General features: G+C 34.5%; 1 protein-coding gene across 6 annotated transcripts in view; it reads left to right on the top strand.

Annotated features, from left to right (window-relative positions):
- Nucleotides 1–21,079, top strand: part of ERBB4 (erb-b2 receptor tyrosine kinase 4) — a 1,105,575-nt gene that overhangs the window by 589,191 nt on the left and 495,305 nt on the right. For all 6 annotated transcript variants that reach the window (XM_070619838.1, XM_070619836.1, XM_070619833.1 and 3 more), the window contains exon 3: nt 867–1,053. In XM_070619838.1, the coding sequence (XP_070475939.1) occupies nt 867–1,053 (187 nt within the window). The remainder of the gene's footprint in view (nt 1–866; nt 1,054–21,079) is intronic.

The raw sequence follows: 21,079 nt of genomic DNA, 5'->3' as shown, positions 1-21,079 counted from the left end.
CAGAGAAGAGAGTACCAAAGACTGAGCACTGAGACGTCTGAAATTAGGACATCGAAAATAACATGAAAATGACATTAAAATACTACCAAATATTGTAGCATTTTTGCACTATAGTTTTTAAAAATTTAAACACATATGTTTATAATTTTCATTATGATCTTGTTCATTTTACTGAAAAACTACAACTTTAGATGAAACTAAAACTTTTTTGTGACTTTTTTTTACTTTAAAATGTCTCACAAATCTTTAAGTAAAACTCATATTATAGACAACTACATTTAAACAATAGAGAGTAAAAATAAATATTTGATTGTAATCAAATTAGGTACCATAATCAGTCTTTAATATGTGTTGTTTATATATGTGTTCCCCAGAGATGAGTAAGGTAACTATTTAATAAATAAAACATTAAATAATCGTACAGCAATTTGAAATCTGTCTAACAGTCTACAAATTCATGTGGCTTTGTTTTATTTGTGATAAACTTACCAATTTGCTTTTTAAATATAAGCTTTCATTGATGGTTATGTGTTCTTACCTCATTGTAGACTGTCAATGAATTAGATCTTTATTCCTTTAATTATATTGAAATCTCAGGTATGAAAATTGCCCTATAAAACAAAATCCATTATTTTACCATAAGCACATTTGTGACTTTTTTAAAAAGCACAACTCATACTTCACATGAGATTCTAATCCTTTGTGATCTTTGTATATCAAGGCAATTCTTTACAATACAATGTGGAAATTAGTGTATTAAATTAAAAGCTGAAAATGAGAATTAACTCATTTTTATCTAAGTGACTAAATAAACATACTGACAATCCTTAATTTTTTAACATAGGCAACTGTTTGTGTTTTTTCAGTCTATTCGAGAAGTCACAGGCTACGTGTTAGTGGCTCTTAACCAGTTTCGTTACCTGCCTCTGGAGAACTTACGCATTATTCGTGGGACAAAACTTTATGAGGATCGATACGCCTTGGCAATATTTTTAAACTACAGAAAAGATGGAAACTTTGGACTTCAGGAACTTGGATTGAAGAACTTGACAGGTAAGGAAAATATCGAAAATAGCAAACGTACTCTCATTATCAATATAATGCGATAGACACATGCAAACACGTGTGTATAGTTACTGCAGTACGTGTCACATTGAGAAACACTAAAGTGTTTAAAAATCTACTATGTATTTATCTTATGAGAAATGATGTCCTATGATGCCCTTGCTTTCTTTACAGCTATCGTAAGTGCAGTCTGAAGGATACGGTAACACTGTATCTCAGCTGAACAGGAGTACACTCTAAGGAAATGCTCAGTGACTGAGAACTGAGATATGAAGCAGGTTTAAGAATGTTAGGTTTGGCGGTCTCAGGTGATCAGTGGACCATATCATCAAATCTCTGCAATAACACTTCAATTTTCACTCTCGTTAGAGCTCAGTAAATACACAAGCCATTATATCTAGTTCCACTAATCTAGTTTTTGCACAATCCTTTATTTTTGGAAAACGTATCTACATTATTACTCCAGTTTTGATTTCTCTTATTCAGTAACTCACTAAATGTGATCAGTAATTCTTTCTCAGAAGGCTTTAATATCGTCAGCGATTTTATCCTCCTAAGATGGGAGGTAGGTCATTGATAACCTGAAGTTACCATCTTGCTACAAAAAGCACTTTGTAGGAACTTGTTTCTTAAGCTGGTCCTTGCAATCTCGCCCATACCTCCTCAGCTCATGTTGTCTATGGTTCAGAAAGGCTGTTGTTGAGACTTCTTGGTGCAAAGTTTCTAATCATGAATTTTGTCATGAGTTCCTATTATCAAAATCTGCTAATTAGCAATTAATTATCATCTCACAGTGAGGTAAAGGAGTTTAAGCTATTAATTTAATCTAAATTAATATGATCTCTATATTTTGCACCAAAATAGGTAGTGATTTTACGTGTGAGTCCACACAATGATAATGTTTCTTGATATTGAAAAATGAAATACTTTAGAGGCACTGCCCTAAAATGTTAAGTAAAAATAAGATTAATATTGCCAGGTTATTAAAATTAATTGTTTCCTTTATTTACAGTGGAAACTAAATATATAATTTTAAGTTATAACTAGTTTCATAGTCAATCAGACATATGAACTAAAATTGGGATATTTTGGATGAATGAAGGAATACTGACTATGTTATTTATTTTGGGCATGATTGCTGTAGAACTGATGGCGTAATGGTACATGCAAATTGTTCAGAATTTATAGATTCCTTCATCAACATTTTTACTATTTTTTTCTTTCAAAGATAGTTTTGGACTGAAGAGCAGGATGTTTGACTAAATTGCTACTTGCATGGAAATAATGATAGGAGGAAGAATTTTGGAAATGGAATGGATAGAGAAAAATTGAATGATTGAAATTAGCAGTCTAAACATAATCTATTTAAAACTTGCATAGGAAGCATTGTGTTTTATTCACGATTTTTTCCTGATTATCTTAAAGAAAAATGATTAAAATTCTTTTCAAACCTTTATAATACTTGAAATATGTTATTATTGCATAATATGTGCTATTTGAAGAATCTTCCCGTACATAAAATGTGTTTAAAGAGTTCTCTTATTTATTTCTGCATTTAACATCAGTATTACTAACATTTTAAAAAAGAGTTATTTAATCAAAATGATACCATATTTAAACATACCTTATCTATTGAGGGATCTCACACCATGTATTACTTATTGTAGTAACAGTTCTTTAACTTGTGCCGTATCAAAATATAACACTATTATTTCAAAATATTATTCTCTATTCTTCCAGAAAGCGTTATGATATTTTCTTGTGCACTAGTAGAAATGGATAATTAATAGCTGATTTAAAAAATGAATTGATTGTTTAGAAAAAAATATGTATGTGTTCAAGAATTATTATTAATTTCTTTTTTGAATATGAATTAAAGTGTAATAGAACAAATGAAACATTTAGACAATTTGGAAATTTTCCAGATATTTTAATATATTTATTAGGTGGTTGAGAATTACATGCCAGCATTATTCTATGACACAATCTAGATTCATTGATCTGACTTTAGGTAATTGGATCAATAGTGTAACTTCAATTTTAAAATCAGAGTTTACACAATAAACATGATTGTGTTTGTGTGTAAGAATAGATAAGGAAGGACAGGAGACACATAACTGTTCATATAAAGAGGACTTTGGGATAAAATTTGCTTTATAGCAATATCTTAAAGAACTAAATATTCTAGATAACCTGCTTAATGTAACAAGCATACATTGCAATTCACTTCAGATAAGACAATTTTTGTGTTTTGGAAGGATATTTGTTTTATGTTGTTCATGTGCTGTAAGAAGCAAGCTGATAAAAAATGTTCAAAAATTTAATGTTATATTAAGTGAAGAGCTATAGGACTGGCCCTAGTTATAGATTTACCTGTGTAATATGAGGTGAAATACCTCGCTGCCTAACTACCATAGTAGATTAGATTGTTAACTCAGTTCTTAAAGGACCAGCAGCATCAGCACCACCTAGGTATTTGTTAGAAATGCAGATTCTTGGGCCTCAACTGAGACCTAAAAGATGACAAACTCTGGGGGTGGGGACCAGCAGTGTGTGTTTTAAGGATCCCTCCAGTGATTCTGATGATTACTAAAATTTGAGAAGTACTGTTCTAATTAATCAAAAATGTGTTACCAAGAAATGGGAGCACAATATCTAGTTAACCTCTTCACACTTACTTGATCCAAATAATTTTCATTCATTTATCATCTCCTGGAGAGAATGGAAGGAGTAGAACAGAGAACAGATATATTTTGGATTGAAAGACACAAAATACAGCCTCAGTTCGGTTTAAGATGAAGAGAAACATGTGAGTATAAAAAGGCTTAGAGATGAGGGAGATGCTGGGAATAAACTTTCTTCTGTATCATCATTCTGCCTCATACCAACTTCACATAATGGTAAGCCATTACAAAGACAATGATAATTCATGATGAATTTACTTTTAAGGAAATTTTATTTTTAAGCACTTTAAACAAGATAAGTAACTACCAGCTGTGGGGAATGAGAAGTATGCAGAGTGTTGTAACAAAGAATTTTGAGATTAAGATTTCAAGGCTTTTTGGTATGTGTATATATATCTCAAGCAAGTTTTTCTGTTTAGCCAGAAAAAATGCTTGTGTCTCATCTTGCGGTACAACCAAAATGAAAGTATTTAAGTAAGATCTGTAGTAATATCTGTAGCCCATGGAATTTGTGTGTTTCTCTTGAAATCTTTTTCGGCGTGTTGACATTGGACTATTATGCCTTTATAGCAGTACGTTTGCCTCCTGCAAACTTTGGGTAAAAGGCGTGTTTGGTTAACAAGAGGACTGTCATATGTAAGGGTTAATGGTTGGGTATATATATAAATTAACTGCTATCTTACACATTCTTATTAATTAGCTTGATGCTCACCAAAAGCTAGTCCTTGGACTACAGACATTACCGCAAATCTTACTTAGATGCTCTCATTGTGGTTGTGTCCAAAGACAAGAAACACACTTTAACATATTTTCTGGTTAAACAGAAGAACTTGTTTTACTGCTGCCACTCTCATTTCCCTGGTCCATTATGGATGAGGGGGAGTAGCATGGAGAAGAGGCAGGTCCCTAGGCTAAGGATATGCCACACAATCTAAAAGGGAGTGAGGAACTTGTCTTGGCAACCTTTAGTTGCCCTATCACACTGGATCATCCTTTTCTGGTCAAGGGAGAGACAATATTTCCATCAGTATGTTCCTTCAGGCATATAATTATCTCAAGGCCATCGGGAATGACACTAGTCCATCAGAAGAGGACGTAATGGGAGAGAACTACACCACTGCCTCTATTAAGCTCACTTGTTTGTGGTTGTTCTTGTTAATCACTCCCAGTGATGATGCTCTGCTGGTTTGTTAAATCAGGTCTTTCTTAATCAAACATTCCTATTCAAAATTCAAACCAACATTTAATATACTTGCAATCTTAAGTCTATGAGCTTCTACTTATTTAGTCATCTGGCCAAAACTAAATTTTGTTTCATTATATGGGGCATAAAAACCACTATTATTTTCTCCCCTCTATAATTTATAAAATTACCTCATTTGTTAGTAGTGATGGATAATATTACATAATTTCACCCATGTTATACTGTAGATATGAAGAAATCTTTGAGAAAGACCTAAGTTTGAGAAAGACCTAAGCTGGTCATATATTATTTATAATGATGATAACCTAGGTACAAATTTAATACATGCATATGTGCATTTATCATATCAAATTTCACCTTAAATATTTGAATTTTCTTTTTAAGAATTATGAGAATATTTCTTTTAAGTAGGTGAAATTTTGATGATACGAATATATAATTTATGTTTTCCAAAAAGTAGCCAAATACTCTACTTCTTTTCAGACCAACGCATTTCTGTATTAGTGCCTTTATTTAATATTTTACGGAGCGTCTAATTGCTTGGTTAACTGTATATTGGATCATCTCACTTGGAATGTTATTTGAGATACGGACAAACGAAAATTTTAAACAAGGGAAATACTGAAGTTATTTTGGGGAGCTTCAAAAAGTGTGAAGGATATATTAAGTTTACTGAATTCTGGTAGACTAAAAACAAAATAAAATGTTTAGTGCAGGCACTACAACATCTGAATGATGCAACATTTGAACAGTGTAGCATCTGAACATCACATCTGAATGTCTGCCTTCAAATACACATAGGCTATTAATTAAAATGGTACATTGAAGTGACACAGCACCTTAAACTTCTCAAACCTCTTCTGCATTATTCAGTAATGGTCAAAGAAATAACCGAATATTGAAATGGTCAGGCTACCTATAACTGACTCAACGTATGTCAAAGAGCGTGGATGTGAGATAAAAAAAAAATTTCCATTCAAATATCAGATCACCACCTGCAGACGGAGTGTCTTTCTGAGACTTCGATTCTTCATCTTTAAAATCTAGAAGAAAATTTCACCACATGGTGTTGTTACAGGCATTAAAGAAACAAAATAGGGAGCTTTTCAGTCACAGCACCTGTCACCTCGAGGATGCTTAGGAAACCTTAGCTCTCTCTCTGTCTTGTTTCGTATTTAGCTTTTTTTTTTTTTTTTTTTTTGTCAACACACTGACAAAACTGCTGAACCTGTTTCTGCATATTGGAATAGGTGCCTGTTATTTCACTGGGGCTTTGAAACGTGACTTGCTTAGACAAAATGTGCTCCAAATTTCAGCATCTCCTCTGATACTGCTTTGAAACTAGTTGACGTATGAGATCTATTTCTCTGGCAGTGAGAAGCCTGAGGCTGTTCTTTGTCTGCTTTCAATATGATGGGGTCTCTAGTACTTCACAACACTTCTGCCCATCTTTCAGCATCTCATGCCAAGCACCTGTTGCCCTGGCCCTTCATTTCAAATCTCTGTTATCATGTTTCACCCTTCATTGGCCCTGACATTTGTCTTGACCTAGACAAGAGACATATTCATTCTGAGTTCTTTTTCTGACGCTAGAGTTGCTAAGCATTCTTCAGTTGCTCTGTGAAAGGTCTTAGTAATGTTTGAGTGGGTTCATCCAGCGTAGTTCAGGGATTGCTGTTAAATACAATGTTTGGCAAAGGCACTACAAATATTTACATTAGAAGAACTACCCAGCATATTGTGATATCTGGAGGAAAAAAAAAATGATGCCAAGAATCCTCCTAGCTTAGGGATAAATTATCTGGAAAATGATTTGATCAAAACTATCCTATAGTGAAAATTCTATGAGTCAGATGGAATCAGTGAAGAGTGGCACATTCTTATGAAGGCATCAATTTTTATATCAGTTCCACAATTTCTAGAAATGATACTCTAGTCAATGTTCTTAAAGAAGATTGTTTGCTTGTCATGTCAATGTATATTGACTAGAAGAAGGAAAATCACAATGAAATATTTATGTATATAGGTAAACCAGAAACATATATTTGAAAGGAAATGTTATAAATATGGGGTCAGATAGTTATATTCACCATTTCACCAAATTTCTGGAACTTATCATTGGTTTTAGGGAACTGATGGGTGAATTTGTGGAACTGAATGAAGGTAAAATGGGAATTTCTCCTCCTTCTGTGCCACTGATCAGAAAGGAGTCTGTTCATGGAAAAATAAGAAATGGGAGGGTAAAATTTCCAGGAAATAAAACCATCCCTTCTCCTCTAGCTAATGTATTTGGAGTCATAATTGGTAAGATAATCTGCTCAGACCATAAAAAGCAACCCCTTTGATTTATGTCCTGAAGGGACATAAAGGGATCCTGAAGAGGTCCCACTCCCTCAGCTACATTCTGTTTAATCCCTATAGCAATCTTAAGAAAAAACTGGGGGAAACATAACCTTATAGGAGTCTCTCAGGAAAATTCCCTACTTGGGACTTTAAACTTATGTCATTGTTCTTTCTTGTCCCTAAGATACACTAGATCTGTATGTTCCCTTCCCTAAAAGAGAAAGAATATATATTTTAAGGAAAGAAAACATATAAGGTCCACAAACTTCCTTATTAGAGCTCATTTATTGAGAAAGAATGCTTATTTGCTTAAGTCATTTAGGAAATGGAGGAGAAAGTTTGCTCCTCAGGGTTCCAAATGCAATAAGAGAAAATAATTTGTTATCACCATGAGTCCATGATTTCTCTCTGATGGAAGATATTAAAATATGCATCCTCACCCTCACCCTAGGACATTAGCTTTGTGGGGCATATGGACACTCAACTGTAAAGAAACGGCAAGTTCTTTGCGTCCATGCTCAGTCACAAGTAATGTGAGGACAAAATCATTGGATCATTGCACATTCTGATCTGCTGGAATCAAACCAGAGGACTGGAAGTGTTACCAAACCAAAGCGGGTTCACTTCCTGGTGAGTTAAATCAGATTCTCCACGAGAAGGAGTTGTCACACAAAGTAGAGTTTATTTGCAGCAAATAGGAGACCACACAGAATCATTTCCAAAGTTGTGGCTTTCCCTGAGCATGGAACAGCAAGGGCCTTTTATTTCGGATGGGCAATGAATATTCAAAAGGGAGCAGTGGGTATTTGCGTGTGCAGGCTCAGTTGGAAAACATGCTTCCGCATGCCTTGCGCGTTAAGTAAAGGGCGAGTTTAGGTCATCTCTTGGCTCATCTGCGCAGTCACGGCTCTTGAGGTGGGGCTTAGTCTGTTCAGGGTGGTTGGTGATTGCATCTCTTAACATACAAAAGAAAAAGAATACAATTTGGAGAAACAGTTAAATGCTTCTGAAACTTCCCTTGAGTTCCTCGGGACAATGAGTCGGTGACAGAAGCTGTGTGAATAATATCTGAGGATAACCTGAATCTGCGTTTTAGAGGGAATGAAGAGTAGATGGATGTTTCGATAAGCCTCCTTGCAGTTTAAAGTATATATAAATATATCATCTAGTTTAATTAGAGGAGGAGACCCGAAGCTTGGCAGACCCTAAAACTCTCCCTCAGTCAGAGGTAAGAAACTAGGTTGCATGTTGCTCTCCTCTGATGTTTACCAAACGTGTTTCTGTTTTTAGTGCCATCTAGTTGATTTTGACTCCTAGCAACCCTGTGGACAGCAGAGTGGAACCCTGCCTGGTCTTTGTTGCTCTATCAGACAATGCTCTGCTGCTCTTCTCAGGGTTTTCATGGCCAATTATTTCTGGATTGGGTGGCTACATCCTTCTTTCTAGTCTGCCTTAGTCTGGAAGCTCCACTGAAACCTGTCCATCATGGGTGACCCTGGTGGTATTTGAAACACTGGTGGCATAGCTTTCAGCGTCACAGCAACACACAGCCACTAGAGTATGGCAACCGATAGACAGGTGGTGTGGTTCCCTGACGGGGAAACAAACCCAGTGCTACAGTGGGGAGAGCGCTGAATCTTAACTACTGGACTACCAGGGCTGGCTAACCAAAGGCATGATAATTACAATATCCTATATTGTTATGGCATTTTATACTTTATAAAATGATTTCAGTTTCCTTTTCTTTGTTTCACACAAAAGTCTGGAATTGCAACCTGAAAAATATCTTTACTGTATTTTTACGTCTAAGGAAACCAGGCCTCAGATCTTGTGGCTAATAAGATGTACCGTGTTCTAGAATCCAGATGTATTTCCCAATCTCTTCGTATTGTGCCATTCCTAGGAAATGTTTAGGACATTTCTCCAAGTGAGACCATAGTCAGTGAAGTATTAAAATGACTGTAAACATAATCCAAACTTAAGCAGAAGATCTTAAGGTTGTATTCTGAGAAGGATGTTTCTGATTTTAATTGTATAGCACTTGAATATATCATGGATGTATGCATAGGAAATGGTGGTGAGATGGTAATAAAACACAAGTAAACACATAGAATGACAATGTTGTAAATACTGGATTTGATTTAAAAGTATCAGATCTACTGACTAATTTTATAGCCACTGCCATTCAACTATGGCTTTTTAAAAACCAAGCCCACTGAACTCTTAGCCATTACTCACAAATATTTATTAATAGGTTCAATTTTACTGGTAAAAATTCAGGATTCTTTTGAAAAGTGATATCAATTCAAATATTTCTTAGCTTTGTTTTGTTCCTCTTGTATATTCAAGACATTGTGCTGAGATATGAGCTATTCCAAGTTATCTTTACATACCTATCTTCTCTCAGTAAATATTTCTGATAAATATTTACTTACCAGCTGCAGTGGGAAAGCATTGGGAAAGTATTTTCCTTGATCATGATGATGCTGCTGCTGCTGCTGCTGATGATGATGCTTTTATGGTCCAGAGCCTCCATTTTCATCTGTTTTGCCCTGTGAAGCAACACTGTCCAATAGAACTTTCTGGGATGATGGAAATAGTCTGTGCTGCACAGTTGAGTGATGAGTAGCCAAATGTGGCTACTGAGAACTTGAGATGTGGCTAGTGTGAGAAAACGCATTTTCAATTTTATCTAATTTTAATTAATTTAAATTTAAATAGCTACGTGTGATTAGTGGTCGTTGTATTAGATGGAGCAGCATTAAAGGGACAACATATTTTACCGATCCCAACACAGTAGATAAGGATATTTACGAGCAGAATAGCATGGAGAATCAGAGCACAGGCCTTGGATCCAGACTCCCTCCGTTCAAATCCTGCTCTAGGCAAGTTATTCAACTTATCCAGCCTTGGTTTCCTCACCTTCAAATGAATGTAATGAGAACCCTCAGTTTGTAAGATGGTTGTTAAAGTTGAATTATAAATTACATATATAGTATCAAATGCAGTCCCTGAAATAAATGTTATTCATTGTTATTTGAGAAATATGCTTTTGATAAACAAAAGAAACAATATATTTTTAGAATCATTGAAAACAAGTTAGGATTATATAATCAAATTATAAAATTTAAATATGTCATTTGTGATTTAAGATCTAAGAATATTTTATATTTGAGTCAGCTGGTTCTGGATGGCATGCATTGGTTTTTAACATGCTTTAAGCTGCTAGTTATGACTTTGGTTTTCTGTTTGAAAGAAATGCGACTTTTTGAAAACGAGATTTTTACTCTTACCCGCAGTTCCCACAGTATAAGTATCTACTTATAAATAGGTCCCAAACTCTGTTTCTTAAATGACTTCAAAGAGAGAAGTAAGGAATAGGAGATTGTCATTATTATTATTACAGCAGAGAAACTATATTGAAAATCTGTTGAGAGTTATTTCTGGCATAGACACTGCCCATATCTTTAGAATTCCCCAGGCCATGTGGAAAGTTTCTTTTCATAACATAACATTTATTTAATAAGAAATACGGCACAAAAGAAACCCTTCTATATGTTTTCTCAAATAGATATGTACCATAGTTCATTAAATCTAAGTCTACATCAATTTTAAGAAACTTTTTGATTGTTCTTTGTAGACCACATTGAAAAGAGAAATGAAAGCCAAATGTAACTGTAAAGGATTGTGCCATGAATCAAGAGTTTGTAGATATTAAATATGAAAATATATACATTTTAGAATTGATAAAATATAGTAATATGTAAAGAGAATGAGGTACAACAAACCTCTCATTATTTTCCTAGAATTATAGCAGAATAACTGCTATTGTAATGGTGAAACTGTTTACTGTGGAAATATATGAAAGAAGTTGCAGTAGAAATGGCCAATATTTCATAAATGATGAATAGAATTTTCCATTTATCTATATCTACCAGGGAATAGATACGTGAGAATTTGCATGGCTCAACACCTTTTGATGTAGCAAGTGGTACAGTGGTTAATTTCGCTGTGTTCCACTTCAGTGGCCTGGGTTCTCAAGCCGGCGACTTACATATAACCTGGAGGAAGATTGGCACAGATGTTAGCTCAGGGCTAATCTTCCTCAAGCAGAAAAAAAAAAGGAAATTTGAATTATTGTTTTTCTTTTCCTGAGATTTTGCTGACTTATTCACTCTGTTGGTGAAAGAGATGAAAACATAGTTCAAAGGTAAAAAGAAAAAACATCACTTATTTTAGGAATTTCCCTTAAATTTTGCTCTCTTAGTGATACATGTCAGCTAGGTCTCAGGATTATTATAGGATGTCAGAGAGAAAAGAGTGCCTTTTCACTTGTATCGTTGTCAGCCTACCTGGAAGTTCAATACAATGCTTTTCCTCATTACTCTAGCTGTTTATTTTCCCTCCCTCCTTAATACTTTATGACCCACTTTGTGCAATATATTTTCTATCTTCTAGCTATAGTACTATTGTACACTGAGTCAAATTGTTTTGGTTATTGAATCATAATAACCATAAAAATTTTGAGGAATATTTACAAGAAAAAGTGAAGGAAAATATTCATCCATAACCTTTTTCTTCCTTCTAAGACTATTCAGTTTACTCAATTTCATTTACTCTGTGATGCAAATTAGAGTGTGATTTTGTAGTATCAATAATGTTGAAAAAGACTGATATCAGAAAGAACTTTTTTTTGGTATTTTTGTTTTTTTATTTTTTGTGGTAGCATTGGTTTATAACATTATATAAATTTCAGCTGTACATCGTAATATAAGAGAGAACATTTTTTATTTTCAATCTACATGAAATAAAGGGACTTCAAACTTTAATTAGGTCTTTTTTTTTTTTTTTAAAGATTTTATTTTTTCCTTTTTCTCCCCAAAGCCCCCCCGGTACATAGTTGTGTATTCTTCGTTGTGGGTTCTTCTAGTTGTGGCATGTGGGACGCTGCCTCAGCGTGGTCTGATGAGCAGTGCCATGTCCGCGCCCAGGATTCGAACTGACGAAACACTGGGCCGCCTGCAGCGGAGCGCATGAACTTAACCACTCGGCCACGGGGCCAGCCCCAAATTAGGTCTTTTTTTAATGACACATGTAATGAGCATATCCTGGAAACTATTGACAAAGAAAATAGTGAATATATTTTCATTTGAATTGTTCCCCGATTCTCTAACGCTCAGCTTTAATATTTAGTGAGGTGGTTCTATATTGTGTAGAATTATATGTCTAGTGAAGTGCCATCCAGAATCCTGTTATAAATTCTACTAGTTTTTAAACTGTATATATTACCAGAATTGTTTTAGTCTTTGTGCCTTTGGTTTTAATGATTTCACCTGCCATTTTTAGCATAATACATCTAGAAAACAAAATATCTATATGGCATAATAGAGCCCAGGGTATGTGTACTACTATTAATCATAATATTCATAATTAATAAGCATTTACTATGTACAGGTCAATGGCTTACAAACATTATCTTTCTTCATCCTTATAATAACACTTAATTAGTGGATTACTATGGTTGTTTCCATTTTGGAGTTAAAGAAACTGCAGTTTAAAGTAGTAATGTGTCACAGAACACACAACAATTTAAGGAGTTCAGATTTGAAGTCATGTTTTCCTTTTATCACCATGCTATAGAGATTCTGAGAAGGAAGGAAGTCATGTGAAACTGAACTTTACCATCTTCTGCTCTGTGTGAATGAGCTGAGAATATGTGAAATTATTCATATGGTCCAGGTGTCATCTCTTCAATGCATTCTTTCATTTTTATTTCTTAATGAAATTTTGCTTACTGTAGATACTTTACCTAAAAAATTAAAGAAATCTAAAAGAGATGCACATTGCATAAATGGATTGAATTATTTAGGATATTGAAGCATTTTTATCATGGTTTTTAGGTTTATTTCTACAGATATTAGAAACTAAAATGATAGAGTATAATAACAGAATTAAATTAAATACTCTAATTGAGAATTGACTTCATGACTTTTCCTTTATGAACACTAGAATTCAAAAGAACAGATTAATAGCCATATTTGGGGTGTGTATTATTTAGTTTTGATTTAACTTTAGAAGTTGTGTTTTGTCAAGATAAGTTTTTTGTCTTTGTCTCAGTTTAGTGCTGTTTCTACTATATTACTCCAAAAATTTGATTTTCTTCGAGGTGCTAGAGAGAAGGAAGTAGCAATTTAAATTTGTTTAAAAAATTTACGTCAATCTATATGTGTTTAGGTGTGTATCTCATTCACCAGTGGGAAAAAAATTAAGTGAACTAAATTCTGGAGTTCGTTTGCTACCCAGCTGTAATCCAAATTCATCAACTGCCTACAAAGTACTATGAAATTTGACATGGGCTGTATAGTATTGTTCAAAGAATACTGTTTAGTATGTTTTGCAAGGAAAAGATGGAAAAGATGATGAAGTAGTACTTGGTGTACCCATAGCTGTATCTTTTCTATAGCATGGGTAGAAAAATGAAGAGAAGCAGGGAAGCAGCCTATGTCATTGCTATCATTTTTCACATAGTGAATGTGTAGCTGAATTTCACACCTATGCATTACGTTGTCATTTCATGTAGTTAGAAATTACATGTCATAATGATAAATCTTTGCAATTAAAATTGTATCATGCTTCAAATGCAGGCCTATGGTGCTCCGGGAAAAAGGGTGAATCGAGAATTAGTGTCTTGGCTCAAGTGCCTCTTAAAAATTAAGAAAATCTAACTATCATTTGTGTAAAATAAATACATCAGAGGTCACAGTATAGGTTATCAACTCCTTTGTGAGTTTATGGAAGATCATCTGCATAATTTAAGTGGCTATCCAAATGTTGTATGCAGTTATTCTGTATTAACTGTGGGCAGTGACTTCTTATATTACATTTGGTTGATTATTAAATATAAAATATTGAAAAACATTTAAAACTGAATGGTGTTTGTTGGGCCGTTCCCTGCCAATTTTGACATCTGATTTAAATTTAAATCAGGAAGCGGTTTAGTGTAATTTTTCAGTTTATTTATATTTTAATCCATTAAAATATGACTTAATAAGAGATATTCAGTACCAGGGAAGGCTTTGAAACACTTCCTTCTGAATCACAAAGCCTTAGAATTTTAAGAGAAAAGATAGTAATATATAATCCTAAAATTAATAGAATCACAAAGCCTTAGAATTTTAGAGAGAAAAGATAGTAATATATAATCCTAAAATTAATAGAAATTCAAGCTTCGAAATTTTACTATGTTTCTAAATTTCATATGTACAGATAAACATAAAATGATGGGCCCTCAAGTGGTTTTCTCTTTGAGAAACATTTCTAAATATAATTGCAAATAACTGTTTAAGCCAACTAGTTTGTAACGTCGAAAAAAATCCTTGGAAAAAAATGCAATAAAATTGGTGAGATACAAAGGACAAACATAGCTGAAATTCCATACATGTCTATACTGTTTGTGCTAGTTAAAGCCAACTCTGACTGTGCCATTTATAGTTCTCTGATTAGCACTTCACTCATGAGAACATGTAAACAATCACAGATAATTAAGTAGCTTTTGTTGTATTCAAGACATACTCCAAGATTTGGGCATAAAGTCAGGAATAGTTTTGGAGAGGGCAAAATGATAAAAATGGAACTCAGAACTAAAACAATTGAAAAAGATTCTTGATCTAGACATATATCTTTTGCCTGGGAATGTTGACTTATGATCACGATTCAAATCTAGCCCATGTGTTCTAGATAGAAGGTATGTTTCTAGATAATGAAGACTATATTTCCAACATACTCTTTTCTAGTCCCAGGAGCATGAAATAGTAGAAAGAACCTGAGTTTTGAAATCTGATAAATTTGAAATTTCATACCAGCACTGCAACTAACGAGAGAAATGTCAAAATCATTGAAGTGCTGTGCCTCCGTTTCCTCATCTGAAAATGAGAATTGAATGAAAAAATGCATGCAAACTGCCAGGCATAGTGATTAGCCTCAAATAGTGTTAATTCCCTTCCTATCTCCCTCTTCTTTATATAGTTCTCAATGGAGTAACACTGTTTAAGAGTATTAATTTGTTAATTCTTGCCACATCTATATAAGACGCTTCCTTTATTGGTTCTGTTTTGACAGATGTATTTGATTTTAGTAAAGCCTAACCTCACTAACCACCAGAAGATTCATATTCTCATCCCATTTGTACCTGAGATAAATCACTTAATACCTCTTGCACTGAGTTTGAAATTCTGAAATGAAAGAAGAATTTTCTTAGGATTTTTTTCCCTTTCTTTTATCACTTGATAATACCTACTCGCTGCCTACCTTCCTGAGAAGTTGTAAGGCAAAGTGGGAGTCACATTTGCTCACTGCTCAACTTCCTTCCTTAGGACAAGTGGGGACTTGACCTTAACCCTTCCAAGTCAGCAGAGAATGATGTGGCATCTTTTCTTTCTGAACACTTGAGAACTGAAGTTCAAGCCTTTAGTTAAAAACACAATTCCATGTGGATATCTAAGGACCTCTATCAGGGAGTAATTGTTCAGAATGTATTTATTTCCCAGCGTAGGGATATCAATGTGCTGTATTAATAGTATCCACATGCATTTATATTTGGCTATGTGTCCTTAAAGGTAGACCCATTATTTTTTAATAAATTATTTTACTTGCCTGCTAAGGCTGTGAAATCTCAGGAAAAACAAAAACAAAAACGAAAAAACCTTTGGATGACTTTTAGGGAGAGAAAAAAAGAAAGAACATGAGCTGAGCAACAAAACCAATTTAGTTGGTTTTAAGTACTGATTTTAAGCCAAGGTTTCCCAGTGGTGCCAAGCAAATCCTTTCCATTGTTGTTCATTTCTTAATGTCTTATTCCTCTCAAAGCATTCAAATGTCCCTGGTGGGTACAGGAACCAATTCAGCTAAGAATTTGTTTCCCCAGAGATTACTTTTATACTGTATCTGAAACTCAATAATCATTGCTTTCTTTGAAATCCCCCTTATATAAGAAAGAATGGGATTTGAATGAATAGATATTTCATACTTAGTTCTAAATAAGCAGAAACAATACAAAGTGTATTTTTCACCCCTCCTCATTTGCTAAACTTGCAAGAAGGATATTTTGATGATTTATTTTAAATAGATAAGGTTTATTTTAAAATATCTTTATTTTAAAAATCTTCTAGGGCTTTTAAAAATAATTAAAATACCTACGTATTGTTTGCTTGAGAACTTGAACTTCTAAAAAGGGGCAGGCTAATTCTAATAGTGTTTTTGGTATCTCATTGCTGTCTCGAGGCTGGGTCTCTCTGTCAGGGTGTGAAAAAGAAGTGAACCATGTGCTGTCAAAACAGTGGAGATGGGGGACACCTGCAGAGAGTCAGCTTGGTTTCTAGACTCAGTCACCACGTGAAGCTTGGGGCTTGCATTCTAAAATTAGACTCTTTACTCCACAGATAAAGGCTTAGGGAAGGTGTCTTAGTGGCATTTCACATATGTTTATAGACTTAAATCATATGTTTGTATGTGTTCTTCTACCCCATATGTAAGGGAATTGACAGCTTAGACCCCTGATTGCTTAGAACCACTGTAAAAATTCCAATACAGTTTTTTTATTTCTAAACACAAGACCGAAGGTTTTCTAATGCAAAGCAAATAATGACCATGACTCTCTTGTTTGCATGACATGAAAGCATATAACAATTATTTCTACATTTCTGCTTTAGCTCTTTGCATTCTGTGACTTAGCAGAAAAGTTGTAGTATTTAAAACATTAATCTGAATGTTAGATTACAGAATCAATTTTCTGTAAAATAACTGTAACAATAACTCCATACAGGTAAACAGGTTATATCTAGTTCAAAGTTTTAAAAAGGAAAATAAACACAGACACATGCCTAGAACTAAGCAAAAGACAAATTAGAAGACCAAAGAGAAACATATAAAAATAGGCTTATAAATAGATAATAGAAAAAGAGGCTATGTATATACATAACACACACATACATAAACACATGCATATATCTCTCCGTGTAAATATAACATGCATGTATGTATATGTGTGTATACATATATATACACAGATACAACCATTTATTAGAAGACCAAAGAGAAACATATAAAAATAGGCTTATAAATAGATAATAGAAAAAGAGGCTATGTATATACATAACACACACATACATAAACACATGCATATATCTCTCTGTGTAAATATAACATGCATGTATGTATATGTGTGTATACATATATATACACAGATACAACCATTTATTAATGTGTGTCTAGATAGTTTCTAACTATGATGCATAACCATGCACATTGTGTGTTGTTGACAAATATCCAAGAAACAACACAATCAGCTAGATATAATCCTACTTTTCCAGTCATGGTCTGAAATCATATTTGGCTTCCAAGAATACATTTTCATATGAGATTAACTTTACAGAAAGCATTATGGAACCAGTAGACAGAATGGCAATAGGTTATCCATATATGCTTATATCTATCAACAAGGCACTGAAACTTTTTATGTGTCATGGGAAATGTGCCCACAGGCTGAAATGAATATACAAAGGCATCACGTGGGGAGAACATGCTGGAGGGGTTTTATTTGATGTTTTCAAACTGCTCTAGGGTCTGTCTTGCAAGAACCCTTTTGGTTTTCTTTCTTTTTTTTTTCTTTTTTATGTTTTAAAACACATGGCTTTCTTTTGAAACATCCTGCCAAGAGAAAAAGTAAGAGTAAATTACAAATGAACTATGCAATCATATTCTCCCTATTTCTCTCTCTCTATCTCACATATCTCTATCTCTCTCTCTCTCTCAGAGACTTTCCCCCCTCCCCCACAGACACACTCATATTGAAGATAAAACATTCAGCTTCTGTATGTGTTTCTACAGAGATAGCTGCCACAGTCAACAGTCAGGATTTGTGAAATCACATACCCAGAATGTGAGATCACAAACTGTGTTAACTGAGGGCAGAATAAAGAAAGATGGCACTGAAGTAAATTCCTGTTATATGCAGCTAACTTCTCTTTTGGTTTGCTTGTTGGTTTGTGTTTATTTATTTAAGACTCTTAGGAGATTTACACTTATCTCCTACTAAGAGGGAACAATTAAAAGCACTCACTCCCTGTCCTCTTGACCTAAGAGATGAAAGGTTGAAACCAGGCTTCGAGTCTTGCTAAACTTACACCTAGGGCTTTGCTCTGGGAGCTGTAGATTAGGGGGCAGAGTTCTGCTAAACGTCTTTTCAATTTGCTGTATAAAGCTATTTTTTATTTTAAAAACTTCAAACTTTCTATAAGTGATTCAAGTAATTACTGCTTTGCAAGACAAATGTAAGTTTGATGCCATACTAATATCATTTTCTTGTCATGAGTCCTTCATTTTGAACTCTGAAAGCCGGACGATCATGGGAAGCTTACTATAACTTCATTCATCATACTGAGCTTGCAAAGGATGATATATCTTGAAGTCGTGCTGGGAGAGGCGTGCTCTTTTTCCTCCCAGGAGGAAAGCATGCTGCTAAACCTCTGTTTGCACACGGAAGAGTTTTTCAGCAGAGTATGTTGCTCTGTGGCTTGGAAGTCAGAGCTCTCTTACCAGGGGCAGCCCCCAGGCTGGCATTTGATGACAGTGAATGGACAGGTGCAGTCTGCTAGTTGTCACATTGCTGGCTTCTCCACAGGACAATGAGAGTTTTGTTCCCTGGGTGGGTGGTAGAGGGATTGGCTCTGTTGAAAACAAACCCACTCTTGGGAAAAGGTTATGATTATTATTCTCAGGGAAAATTCAAAAATATAATTCTACATACAGATGAAGTTCAGGGCCTGAAATTTAACAAGGTTCCCCCCCCCCCCCCCGCCCCCGACAAAGGTCTCAGTGAAATTTAACAAATCGTCAGGGCCCTGCCTCTGCCCTAGTGAATCGTTCTTGCTGCTGTTGGGATTATGTGACTCTTCAAGGTGTGTGACCCATGTTAAATGGTGTTGTTTCTGAGCAGAACTGTTCCTCAATTTCAGGATACAAAAGACTTAAATTTCTCCTTCTTCTCTGTCTGAGTGCTTTGGAATTATGTGATAAATGAGCGTCACTGGTGTACTATTGTATGCATTGTAATAGATGATTGAACTATTTTTTTAATAGAAGAGATTGCATAGTAAATATTAAAAATGGTAAGTTCTACTAGAGAATATATAGTAAATACTAAAAATAGTAAATACTATTTTACGTATTTACTATTTATTTTGTAGTTACTATGTAAATAATAAAGATTACATAATAAAATACTATCTTATTTTTGCCTGCAGTTGTGTTGGTTAAGTAGTATTTACACTTGTAAATACTATAGTCTAGAGATGGAAGGAACCAACTGCTTTAATTTACAGATAAGGAAAACCAACCAACCAAGAAACTGAGGCTTATAGAGGAAAAATGACTTTTCAAAGGGCACAGGGCTGGAGTCGTGCATAGAACACGATTGTCTTTGACTGCGTCTCATGCTTTTATTTTCCTCACTCTCACCAGTGTTTCCCAGAATCTAAAGCTTATATGGTTGTCATGCTTATTTGCTTGAAGGCATTTGGCTGATGTGGAGCCTGACGATTGCCTCTGTTCACTTTAGAATCTCATTATTTACATAAATAGGGCAGTAGATGAAATGTTCTCATTATTTTAGAGGCCAGAAGTCAAAACAAATGTCTGTTCCATTGCCTTGGCAGGAATGTTATACCTTTATATTCTGAAAAAGTGTAATGCCTATTCTAAGTAATGAAATGAGGCTAACTATATATTTTGTGAAATGGACAGAATATCCACATTATATTTAAATTTTCACATTGGGTCATTTTCTTTTAACTTATTGAAAACAAAATATCTATGGCCAGGAATTTACCTTCAAAACTAGACACAATATGCTTTAATCAGTAAGTCACTATTTTCACCTTGCCCTCCACCATTCTGTCTTCTAGAATGTAAACCTTCAGTAATTGCAACATTTATGTTGAGACATAATTTAGTCAAGTCCCACCTCTATTAAAATTTTGTACCCCATTTTGCTTAAATTCCATGTTCTCATAAAGAAAGTAGCTTGATTTTCTCATGTGTGTCTTATGAAAATCTGCTCATTACATTAAAGTAATATCCAGTGTTTGGCAAGTGTTATGTATTAGTAAACAATGGCATAGATTAGTTTCACAGTGACTCTGTATAACCTAGGACCTGTATAATCTCTCTCTTGAGAGAGAGTCATGAAATGAGCAAGTAGTACCTGAGGGAATAGGTTAGGGAATGTCTGGTATGCTGGTCAAAGAGGGGATAACCTGGTTGGATGATGATATAAGGGTCCCCCATGGAGCAAACTGAGGGCGTAAGTTCCCTGGGCATGAAACTAGATTAAGTTTGGTGAAATTGTTCCCAAAAAAGGAAGTAAAGATAGGGATGGTATAGACACAAAGTCAGTTTTTTCTAGTTCTTGGTTTCAGGGGTTGGGTGACTTGCGTGGTGGGTGAAAGACTTATAATAGCTGTTGTGTAATCATACTTCTCTGTTTAGCAAGTCTCTAGGCAGTATTTATGGGTCATTAGGAAAGATTTTTATGAAAGAACATTAGATTAAATTAGTTACTGAGATGAAAGAAGTTAATGTCTATAAAACTCCATTCATGATACCGAGAATTCAATATTCCACTCCCTTTCAATTATAATATATTTTAACTAGAGCCAGTGGTATGGGAGCATATGGAAAGGTACTATGGTTAAGGGAGGCAGGTGCTGTGTTGAGACTTGAGTAAATA

This window comes from Equus przewalskii, chromosome 5, assembly GCF_037783145.1.
Source record: "Equus przewalskii isolate Varuska chromosome 5, EquPr2, whole genome shotgun sequence".
NCBI classification, from domain to species: Eukaryota; Metazoa; Chordata; class Mammalia; order Perissodactyla; family Equidae; genus Equus; species Equus przewalskii.
This window is presented reverse-complemented; position numbering and strand designations above follow the sequence as displayed.